The following is a 12,772-nucleotide window of genomic DNA, read 5'->3' on the forward strand; positions in this document are numbered from 1 at the left end:
ACAACCCATGCAAATGAGTAGACTGGTTCAGGATCTTCTGATCATCATAATTAACAGCGGGTTCAAAAAGATGCCCTGAAAACAGCTCATCTGTACAATGCAGCCAGCTGGACAAAATAAGGTCATGATTTGGGAAATTAGAATTCCAGTGAACTTGATGATAGATCCAAACGAGAAACTGTTTATTGTGGGAACTATTCAGATACACCAATGAACAAGTCAAGAGCCTCTGGTGAAAAATGTACAATATACATCTTCTCCTGGGCAGGGCAAATTGGCCAGTGTTTACCAACTGCCAAGTGTGAGTTTTGATATCGTCTTTTGAAACAAACTTACAGCTCAGAAACAGGCCTTGTAACCCATCTAGTTTGCTTATCTATTATTCTGTCTAGTCCCAATGACCTGCACCCAGACTATACCCTTCCTATCAGTTCCCAAGATGGTCTTGCAGTCCAGATCTTCTGAAAAGTCCTCCTTCTTTCAAAAACATGTCTTCCCCTCCATCACCATCAACTCAGGCCTCACCCGCATCGCTTCCATTTCCTGCTCATCTGCCATGGCCCCCTCTGCCCCCAGATGCAACAAAAACAGTACTTCCCTTGTCCTTATCTACCACCCCATCAAGCTCCAGATCCAACATATTATAAATTGGTATTTTCTGCCATCTACAACATGATCCCACTAGATACATCTTCCCCTCTCCACCTTCCATCGGGACCGCTTCTTCCGTGACTCCCCCGTCCACTCATCCCTTCCCATTAATCACCTGCCAGGCACCTTCCCCTGCAGCCACAGGAAATGCCACACTTGTGCCCACACCTCCTCCCTCACCACCATTCGGGCCCCAACTGTACTGGGGGTGTTGGTCAATTGGGTGTAATTGGGCAGAACAGACTCATGGGCCTTAAGGGCCTGCTATCATGTTGTGCATCTAATTTTTTAAAAAATTTAATTTAATTCAAATAGTCCTTCCAAGTGAAGCAACGCTTCACTTGTGTATCCACGGGAGTCATCTACTGCATCCGGTGCGGCCTTCTTTACATCAGAGACTGGACGCAGATTGGGACATCGCTTCACTGAGCACCTTCACTCTATCTTCATCAGTGATAGGAATCTCCCAGTGGCCAACCATTTCAATTCCGCACCCCCCTCCCACATATCTATCCATTGCCTCATTAACTATCTCACCCGCAAATTCGAGCAACAACACCTAATTTTCCATCTGGGCATTAACATTTTGACTTCTCCAATTTCTGCCAGCCCACTCTGTTCTCCCTCCCTTCCCTTTGTCTTCTTTCCTCCAAACCTCCACCCCCTTCCCTCTCCCCCTTATCCACCTATTACTTCCTGCCTGTGGGACTATGTTCCTCCCCACCCTGCACCATTTTGCTCAAGTGCCTGCCTACATTTTGCTCATAGCTTGATGAAGGGCTCAAGCCCAAAACGTTAGTGATGTTTCTTTATATTTCCTATATAAAGGCCACGGTTTGACCTACTGAGTTTCTCCAGCATTGTGTTTTTACTATAACCACAGTGTCTGAAGTCTTTCATGTTTTAAACATGAAAGTCCGCATGTGCCTGTCCAAATTGCCCTTAAATGTTAAAATCGAGCCGACATCCACTACCTCAGCTGGCAGCTTGTTGCACACTCCCACCACTCTCTGTGTAAAGAAGTTCCCCCAAACGTTCCCTTCAAACATTTCACCCTTAACCATGTCCCCTAAATCTGAAATATAGGTGAGACAAGAATTAATGTCAAGGTACATACGTGACATCATATACAACCCTGAGATTCCTCTTCCTGCAGGCCAGGCAAAATTACTACTTATTGGTCGTGCAAAATAAAACTGTACACAGCACACACGGGTTAACAAACTGACTGCAATACAGAGAGAAAAAAATCAGCAAAGTGCAAGAGTCCCTGACTGAGTTTGTCGTTGAGGAGTCTGATGGTGGAGGGGGAGCAGCTGTTCCTGAACCTGGTGGGGCGAGTCTTGTGGCACCTACACCTCTTTTCTGATGGCAGCAGCGAGAAAAGAGCGTGTGCTGAGTGGTGTGGGTCCTTGATGATTGCTGCATCTCTGACAGCAGGGTTCCCTGTAGATGTTCTCAATGGTGGGGAGGGTTTTACCAGTGATGTCCTGGGCTGTGTCTGCTACCTTCTGCAGGATTTTACACTCAGTGGAAGAAGCCTGCTTGCCTTTACTCACTCAATACCCCTCATCATTTTGGATATGTTGACTATTCATTCAATACAAAGCTTGGTGGTATAAACAAAAGGATGTTGACTCAATATTTCACTCACAAGGTTCCCCCACCTCCCACATACACACACTACAACTTGAATTATCTGAAATAGATTGGACCTAAGTCAGATAATTTAATTTTTTGGTAACTGGTCCTTTAAAAAAAAACTGCCCAGTGACAAATCACTTGTATCAATGTTTAAACAACAAGGGAAGGCTGTTGAAACATTAAAATAACGTTTAATTCTCATCAAAAAACATGCTGGCCGCCATCAATCACCAAGAACTTCCAAACACCGCCACCCATCCCTGACATATCTCCACCGCTGCTGCCAATCCCTGGGGAGGCTTCCCAGACAGGTGGAACATTCACTGGCAAGTCAGCGTGCTCCTGTCTCCCCATGGGCTCATTCCGGCAGGGGCTGTTCCAGCTTCGCATCCTGGTTCTCTATGTTGGCACCGGTGGGGCGGGGGGGGGGGGGGGGGGAAAGAGAGGGGGGTGCATGGTGCATTTTCAGTCCAGCAATGCTCCCAACCCCATGGCCCTCTCACGCTGCATATTTTTGAACTGTGCTGTGAGACCATGGCATCTGTCGCAGGTGCCATGATCTCACATTTCAAAAACAGACACTTACTGAATCCCCCGGCCTACACCAGAGCACCCGATGCCCATCCAATGTGCACGTGCAGTAGGCCAAGGGAAGGTTTCAGCGTCAGGAGCTCTGGTGCAGACTGAGGCGAGAATTCGTATTGAGCATCTCCAGGCAGCAGAACCTCTCCTTGCCCAGCCTGATGTCGGAGAGCTCATAATCCACCAAGTGCTCGTTCATGTCCAAGACAAGATCCTCTTCGAAGTTGACTGAGGTGTAGCAGCATTTCCTATTTGTGTATAATTTGTTATCCAAATCAGCCATCCAATCCCACAAATTCTTATAATACTTTCTAATATTCTGCTTGCTGCAACCTCAAAAATCAGACAGTTTTATCAAATATGATTCCCTGTGTAAAACAAATCAGAAATCCTCATTTATTAAAAATATTTTCGAAGCCGAACTGGCTGGGGACCTTGGCTGCTCCATCTCAGGCTGCTGGCACGAGTGGAGGTGTCGGTGATCGGCAGTGGCCAGCACTTTTTTTGGTGAGAATTAAACATTATTTTAATGGTTAAAAAACCCTTCCTCGCTGTTTAAACATTAATACAAGTGATTTGCTGTTGCTACTCGGTTGTTTTTAAAAAGAAATGACCAGTTATCTGAAAAAAACGTTTATCCGAAATAGACCAATCCTGACCATTTTGGATAATCGAAGTTATATATACACCAACAAAAGCAATTCTACCATGAATTACATTTAAAGAAAAACGATTTGTCTATAAAATATGAAAAATTTGACTAAATTGATCATGGAACAAAAATTGTGCGCCATGGCCTAACAGATCAGTACCCCCAAGGAATTTCAAGAAGTAATCAAGATAAATCAGTGGCACACAACACGAGATGAATCTTTCTGACCCACTTTAGCATTTCCTACCTTAAGCATAAATTAAAAGCCCATGGCATCAGAGGAAAAGTGTTTGAATGGAATGAAAACTGGCTGTGTCATTGAAAACAGAGTTGGAATGTTGAAGCATATTAGCTCCTGTCTGAGCGGTGACATGGATCCGTTCCAGTTTGCCTATCGTAGCAACAAATCTACAGCAGGTTCTATCTCACTGGCTCGACACAAAGCCCTAGCACAAATGGATAGTAAAGGTGCATTCATCAAGATGCTCAGATTTCTCTTTTTCTTCCCAACCGTCTATAATTGATCAAGCCTTCTCTTTTTGGAAAGTTAAAGGAATAGTTATTTTTTCAGATTTGTTTATAGATAGTAGTTTAATGTCTTTTGAACAATTGTCTAATAAATATAACATACCTAAATCACATTTTTTTTTACAAAGATACTTTCAAATTAGAAATTTTCTGAATACGCCTAACTTTCCAACAGCATACCAACCGGATTTAATTGATACTTTTTTTTCATTTGAACCCTTTTCATAAGGCAACATTTATAACAAGTTATTAAGATTGCAAACAAATTATAATGAAAATTAAAAGGGCCTGGGAAGAGGAACTTCAGTTACATCTTCCAGAGCAATTATGGGAGAAGATTTTTGGATTGGCTAATACCTCTTCAATATGGTACATCAGGCTCATATGTTGAAAGATATATTGGCCTGTATTTTTTTTCTAACATTAGTTCCATTTGCGATAGATGTAAATCAGCAGTGATGTCTCGAACTCGTATGTTTGGGTCATGCCCGATGTTGGAGAGGTTTTTTGCCAGCTATATTGAATATCGGTTTGCAACCTAACCCATTGATGGCTCTTTCTGGAATTTTACTTCCAGAAGTGGGACAGGTTCCCACGTCCACACATCGGTCGTAGACTTTTCTACTTTATTGACGAGAAGAATTATCTTATTTAAATGGAAAGATTCTAACCCACCTGCTTTGACTCAAGGGCTCTCTCAAATTCTGTCATGTTTAAGTTTAAAGAAAGTTAGGAGTCGTACATTTGATATTGCTGTTAAATTTGAAGAAACTTGGTGACCTTTTAGAAATTATTTCCACATCACTTAGGATTATCTTCCCTTCCGGACTATATTTTATTTCTTTTCTCTTTGTTGGTGAAGACCAGACAATTAATTTTAGGATAGACTTCCCAGTCTTTTATCCTTTTTTTTATAAAGATTAGTTGAGGATTTATATAATTTTTTTTAAAAGATTTCAGGTTATAAGAACATATTCGTTAACTGTGGTATTATACAATGTTATATCATATGAGTGAACATTACAGTCCAGAAACAAGCCCTCTGGTCTACGTCAACTTTTTCTACCTAGTCCCACTGACCTGTATCCAGTCCATAGCCTTCCATCCCCCTCCCATTCATATACCAGTCTAAATTCTTTATGAATGTTAAAATTGAGCCTGCATTCAGCATTTCAGCTGACAGCTCGCTCCACACTCCCACCACTCTGTGTGAAAGAGTTTCCCCCTAAACTTTACCCCTTTCACCCTTAACCCATTTCCTCTAGTTTGCATCTCACTTACCCTTAGTGGACAAAGTCTACCTACATTTACTCTGTCTAACCCCCTCATAATTTTAAATACATCTATAAAATATCCCCTCATTCTTCTGCGCTCCAGGGAATAAAGTTCTAACCTGTTTAACTTTTCCCTGTAACTCAGTTCCTGAAGTCTGGGCAACATCCAGGTAAATCTTCTCTGGACTCTTTCAATCTTACTGATATCTTTCTTATAGTTTGGTGACCAAAACTACACACAATACTCCAAATTTGGCCTCCCCAATGTCTTATGTAACTTTACCATAACATTCTAACTCCTGTACTAAATATATACTCTATACTTACTCGTACTAATTAAATCACCAAGAACAAAATACCATTTTGACAAAGTATTAATGAGATCCAATCCACCCCTCTTTTGTTATGGTCATGAAGTATTATCATCACACTCTGTGGCATTGTAATGTGACCTAGAAACATTGGGCTACATTTCAATTACACAAAGTTGACTGTTCTAGTAACTGATGCTTTAAGTTCTAGTCCCTACACAACGTCCATGCTGTCTGCAGGTGCAAATCAAGTTACAGTTTGGAAACTAAAATGTTGGTGCTAACAGACTCAAAACTTCTTAAAACAGTATTTTACTAGACATGTCACTTTTTAAAAAGGATAATCAGGCCTTTGTACATTTTAAATTTCTTCAGTGGTTTTAACAATTCTCTTTTAATATTTCTTCCCAACTTTGTAGCTGGGTTAACTTACACCTAACCAAGAATCCTGCTTGTGGACTGTATGGGAGATCTCAAGAGTAGTGGTCCTGATAGTTAACAGTGAGATTTGCTGCTATCACAGTCATACTGACAGAAACCATCTTGTACTAAGTTTGTCACTTGTCACGTCCTGCCCTTTGAGGTTTGGCAAATGCCATTTGCTTTTAGACAAAATGCCTCGTCTCTCTCAGCTGGGCCAAACTCAATTCTATAATCCACAATGCTTCCATTTTGCTTTGTGCATGATCGTGTTCCAAATATTGGATTTTCCAATGGCTCCCATGAGATTAATTTCAAAAATGGTGGATAATCTCAACAACAATGCACATTCCTGAAGATGGTTCCAATGGGTAGACAATATTCAGTCGTCCATAACCATTGAGATGTCCAAGAATAGATTAGTTATCACAAGTCAATAGGCAAACCTGGGAACGGTAAAAAAAAACTGCAATTCAGTAAAACTTTTTCATCTACAATTGAGGGCAGGAGGTCAAAAAAAAGGTTTCTTTCTTTTTCATATCTATGCCTGGCTAAAATTGTTCTGTCAGCTTCTGGTTTTAATAACATTTCCACAACCTGCACCTGCCCCATCGAAGGGAATATAAATCAATCAGAACAGTAAAGGAAGTGGCATTAAATGTAGTCACTTCAGTCTGTGGACCATCACATTGAAAGTCATGAATTTGAGAGAAACCAGAATTAATTGCTGCCTCTTTCTTAACCCTTTGGACTCCGGCCATTTTTAACCTTTCATCATATATACTCCGGATTGGGTAAACCTATATAGTGGTAAAGTACAATACAAACCAACTGGTGGTTGGGTATAAAACCAGTCCTGGAAAACCAGGACATGGTGTATATGCGCTTGTTGGTAGTACCAGAAAACCAGGACACGGAGGCCAGAGTTAATGAAGTAGCGGCAATGTGCTCCCTAATCAGATACAGTTGCAAAAGGCTGTTTAGCCATCAAGCAGTCACCAGAGCCCATGAACACTGTTTATTATAACGATTGCATGTTTATAGAGCCATGATCACAAAAGTCAGCAAATAAGAGTGGTCCATTGGAAATGTGATTAACCTGTTGAAGGAATTGGTTCAGATGCCTTCCGATATTTATGACACCATTCAGTTTATTTTGCTTTGATGCGGACACATTCCATTGCCATTGGCAATGACAATGATGCAACCACCATGAGTCAGTTTGAACACACTATGCAGAGGATAAAGATTAGAAGTTATCGTTTAGCTCAGTTATTGCTGTGATTTCTGACTGCTTTATTTGCTCATAATCAGTAATTCAGGAAGCACTTGATTGGACTTTGATATTGCCATACAAGAAGAATAGAGAAAACACAAAGCTGGAGAAACTTAACAAGTTCAGCAGTGTGCTTTATATGGAAATGGTAACAACACATAACTAACATTTCGGGCTAGAAGGTGTGGTCGCAAAGGCAGGAGGTGAAAGGTAGAGAAGGGAGGGAGGGGACAGCAGCGATCAAGGGGAGGAGGGATGACTGGGTGAATAGAGGAGGAAGGAGAACGGGAAAGGGGAAGAGGAGAGCAGGTTAGCAGAAACCAGAATGGTCAGAATGGCTGGAGAGTGCCCAGACGAAAAATCAGGCATTGTTCCTCCAATTTGCAGGTGGTCTTGGTGGGATAGTGACTTGAACTTGGTGTCAGCATTCCTGCCTGAAACTCAGAGGTCAAGATTCATTCCCCAGACAATACCAGTTTAGGTCGACATCTTGTAGGACATCCATTATGAAAGGGAAACAGCTATCTGACATCACAAGCTACAAGAATTTAAAAAAAGCTTCCTACAGGACCAGCTGCCCAATCAACAGAAAGCTGGTCTTGTACCCTTTCTTGGAAAAAATATCAGACTGTGAACTTTTTCCACTTCAAAACAAAAGAACACGTCTTCTTCTACATAGAGCACCTGAAAGGGACAACATTATATTCTGTCTCTCAGTCCTGGCCCATTAGGTTTTCCAAGAAAAGGATACCACAAAAACTTGAACAAACGAGACTGACAATGTTTAATAATCTCTCATCAACCTGGACTGAAGAGAGGCTTGCCAACAACTTTGTAGATCAGTTATTTGCAGAGCAAAGAATCTTCAGCTGGGAAAAACTGAAGTGGCACAATGAAACAGAACCGAGAAGTTCACATGTTGCAAGGGCACTCTTTCGAAGCATCACCTTTCTGCAACATCTTGATAACTTTTTCTGAGAGCAAACATGACACATGGTTTCCTGAGAGGATAATAAAAACAGGCAATTCTCCGATGGTGTGTGGAGGAGGAAGAATGAAAAGTCAACCATGTTGAACAAAATTTACTCTGATTGATCTACACATAAACACTACTTAACCTGTCAGCATTCAACAGTTTATCTTAAGTCATTCCAGAAGGGCACAAAGATCTGCTGAGATGCTAGCTTGTGTATTTTCCAGCATTTGCAGTTTTTCGTTTTCTAATTCTACAAATTAAGGGTTAGTGTGATTTCTTCAATTATTGAATGCTATCATTTTCATTCACAAAACAGTGTGAAATGTGATGAAATAGCATTGCAAAGCACAAATAAATTTTGAATGACTGTAAGGTTAACAAAACGGGTTTTAAAAAGGAACACAAAACCCTATCCTAATCCACTTTCTGCACAACAGAAATTGAAATTAAACAAGTAAACGGAGTCACTTGCTTTCGCATCGCGCGGTATCATGTCTCTCAATAATGTCTCAAAGCACTTCGTGTATATTACTTTGAGGCACAGTGATGGTGATTGCCATGGCCTTTTGCGCACAACAAGATCCCATAAACAGCCACGAGATCTAGGATCCATTTTACTTTTGGTGCTACTTGTGGGGGGAAATATTGGCCAAGACCCCAAAACTTCCTTATTTTTTTTGCATGGCGTTATGGGATTTTTATTGATCGCCTGAACAACCGATTATGAAGACCAGAGTTTGACATTTCTATGACTAATTCAGTGCAGCAGCCACTAATGGCCAACCCGAAAGGCAAATTTTCCCATTACCTACTGTACCTGTATCTGGGAAGAAAGCATTGGCTAACTGTTGCTGCTGTTGTATCACAACTTGCTGCGTCTGCTGCATGATGCCCATCTGTTGAGTTGGCAATAACGGTGGCGAGGTCAAATGTTGACTCTGCTGTGAAGCCACTATCTGCTGCGTTGGATGTTGTCCTGCTGCCATATGCTGCTGCTGTTGGGACATGACAACATGGGGAGAGGCTCCAAGCCGTTGCTGAGATGCAGTCAACTGTTGCTGCTGTGACGATGGAAGAGATCGTGGGATCCCCAACTGATGGTGCTGTATCACCCCCAAGATGTGTGGCTGTGGCAAGTTGACGTTCTGTGGTGGCCCCTCGAGGTGCTGAGACTGTTGTGTTGTTGGAAGGTGCTGGGGAAGCCCAGAATGAGCCTGTTGACGTGAAATCTCGAGCTGCTGCAGAACTGGAAGATGGGCCTTTGGTCCTGAATGCTGCTGCTGTGGAGCAGATAAACACTGCGATCCTCCCAATTGCTGCTGCTGCTGCAGTTCCATTTTTTCTTGTTCCAGTAAATCATGGAGGAGTAGTGGAAGCTCACTTGCCTCCAAAGAGCTCTCCACTTTGACAAGGTCATCCACAGACCGCCGTTTCTGCTCCACACTGGGCACGTGTGGGCACATTTCATCAAGTCCAAATTTACCCAATGATGGCCGAGATTGGGCAACCAGTGGCAACTTGGATATTATCTGTGCTGAAGAGGTGCAGGGGACGGTCTCTAAGTCCACATTAGAATGCTCAGTGTTTGGAACCTGCGCAGCCCCATGACTGCCTGAAGTAATTGAACCACTTGGAGTCGTTGTCTGCGTTTCACTGGTCGTACACGCAGAACTCTGACATGGTGTTACAGTTGTATTGACGTTAAGTCCAGTACCCAGACTGAGAAGCATTGACACTGCTCCTCTCTCATCATCACCCTTTGGTGGGCTTTCTGATTTTATCAAAGATATCTGAGCCGTTGAAGTATTTGCCACAAACTGGCAAGCTGAACTTTGGGAAACATTCTCTTCAACCTTCAAGACCAGATCAAGAGTAGGCTTTGGAGAATTATCAGTAGATGGGGCCCTAGTTATCGAATCACTGCATTGACTACTGCTGCTTGTTTCAGAATTTACATTATTCACTGACTCACAAGTTATCCTTTCAGAAGTGGATGGAGTATCTGGAATAATATCGGATTTCAATTTTGTTTTTTCATTCTCCTCTTCTTTCTCAGTCTTTTGTAAATCAGAGCTGGCGATATTATCATTTGTACATTTATTAGTTGGTTCAACAGCATCTTGATCAGCTAGTATATCCTGATTTTCTTCTGCCTTCTCATTCGCAGATTCGACTAAACGAAGTTGCTCTGTAAATATGTCCTTCTTGTCACCAGTATCTAGCTCAGGATCAGTATAAGCTAGTAGATCAAATTCCTCACATTTCAGAAGGTCATCGAGGTGGGGATCATTGGTTTCCAGGTTATCAAGGTTACCAAGTTCATCATCTGTCTTACTGTCTGGGTCAAGGCTCAAATTAGCAAGATCATCTTCTTCATCCAGCTCTTTAGGTGAATCAAGCTCTTCATCTAAAGCCTTTTCAACAGAATCATCACAAGAAATCTTCCTTGGATCTAATTCTGCATGTTCTCTAACAACACTGGAGATGGATGGGACAGAATTAAGTGGAAAGGATGTTGTGCCCTTCAAACCCTCAGGGTTGCAACTTGAAGTGGACGTTGTAGTCGATGAACTGGTCTGAAATGGCTGTTGGGCTTCAACCTGCACTGTAGATTCCAATGGATCTTTTGCTTGGATATGTTGATGAGCACTTGATACTTCTGCTGAATGAGGTGAAGATGATAATGGGGTAGAAAGATTCGGTTGGGGCAAGAGTGTAATCCCTACTGGTGATTGTGGTAAAGATGTACCTGGACCTCTTGATACAATCTTACACCCTTGCACAAATGAACTGATTTCTTGATTTGGTAATGGAAGACGTGGCCTTGGCTGGGGTGCCCGCTGTACCAACTGAGCGGCAATGGGTAATCGTTGCGAATTGTGCCTCAGTTCTATATACTGAGGACTCACAGGAATTGGTGACGCTACAATTGGTTGCTGAGCATTTTGAAAAGTGATTTGAGTAGCAATCCTAGGGTTAAGCCCAGCTGTGCTGTTCATTTGCATTGTCATTCCAGGCCTGTTCACGTGCAAAGATTCAGGTTGCTGAAAACGTGTCTGCCCAGGAAGCCTTTGTATTAACTGCTGTTGCCACTGTTGTTGCTGATTAGCTGGTTTGCCTCTTGAATGGAATCCTTGTTGATTACCAACCCCCGGTTGTCTAGAAAATAAAATAGTAATTGTAGATGCAAGTAATGCAAAGCAGCAGTGTGTAGTGCGCTCTTTTCAAATTGGGTAATTTAATACACTTGTGGAGAAGGTGGGAAAATTAGGCCTTTAAAAACGTGCAAGTTAAATCTAAAATTTAAATTTAGACACACAGGCCCTTCCGGCCCACGAGCCTGTCCCGCCCAATTATACCAAATTGACTTAAACGCCCGGAACGTTTTGAACGATGGGAGGAAACCAGGGCCCCCAGGGAAAACCCACGCGGACACAGGGAGAACGTACAAACTCCTTACAGACAGCTCGAGATTCAAACCCGGGTCCTGGCGCTGTAACGTCATTGCGCTAACTACTACGCTACCCTACCCGTGCCACGTACGTCAATACAAAGGTTCTGCACAACTGCCATGACTTCTTATAAAATGAACTTGCTTGTAATTAAATAAATATTACAGGTAACCACTCTTTAATATTGTAGTTCCCAAGATCAATGATTAAAGAATCCAATGAAAAAAAGTGATTTGTGCAAATTTTAGTTGCCAAGAGTTCAACTGATGCTCAGCAATTACATCATGAGAACGCATTCCATAACTCCTTTTTAAGATCAAAAACCCCACTGCTTGCTTACTGTACAAAGATAAGGCACAAATTCTTGAGATAAAAATCCCAAGTGCTGAGTTCCAAGGTCCACAGGGGAAAAAACCCCAAGATATGTTGCAATTAAACTATTTCATAATGGGACCCACACAACAGACCATTTAGGCATGGACATTCTACAACAGCAAAAATGTTATTGCAATGCTCCAACAGATCTCCTGCACTGTTTGTGCAATGAGTTCAAGATTATGCCACTACAGTTAGGAAATAAGATTGGGAAAGAAAAACGAAATTCACATATTTCAACTGAAAAGGTGAGGAAAGAGGTGTTCAAATACTGGACTAAGTGCTTCCTTTGCAACAGTGAGTGGACAAGGGCACTATTCCTTGCTTACAGTATTCAACTGTCATTCAGATGGAATCAAAGAGCTGAAGACACCCAAAACCAGCTCTTCAAAGGGGGGGGGGGGGGTAAAGTCAAACAAGTGCTTGTGAAATAAAATAGGAATTGGAAAAGTGCAGGATGCTTGAATATTACATGGGATAAAACACAAAAACAGGAATAGGCCAACTTGCCCCTGAAGTCTGCTCTGCCATTCAATGAGATCGTGGCTGAGGTAGCTGTTGCCCTCCACTACTTTTTTTTTGGATCCCCATGATCTTCAAGAATTTCAGGCTTGAACATACTTTATGACTC

General features: G+C 42.1%; 1 protein-coding gene across 1 annotated transcript in view; it reads right to left on the reverse strand.

Moving 5' to 3' along the window:
* The window catches only part of kmt2d (lysine (K)-specific methyltransferase 2D), a 211,852-nt gene that overhangs the window by 76,966 nt on the left and 122,114 nt on the right, over positions 1–12,772 (reverse strand). The window contains exon 36 of the mRNA XM_069904938.1: positions 9,132–11,473. Coding sequence (XP_069761039.1) covers positions 9,132–11,473 — 2,342 coding nt within the window. The remainder of the gene's footprint in view (positions 1–9,131; positions 11,474–12,772) is intronic.

This window comes from Narcine bancroftii, chromosome 12 (assembly GCF_036971445.1).
Source record: "Narcine bancroftii isolate sNarBan1 chromosome 12, sNarBan1.hap1, whole genome shotgun sequence".
In the NCBI taxonomy this organism is placed as follows: Eukaryota; Metazoa; Chordata; class Chondrichthyes; order Torpediniformes; family Narcinidae; genus Narcine; species Narcine bancroftii.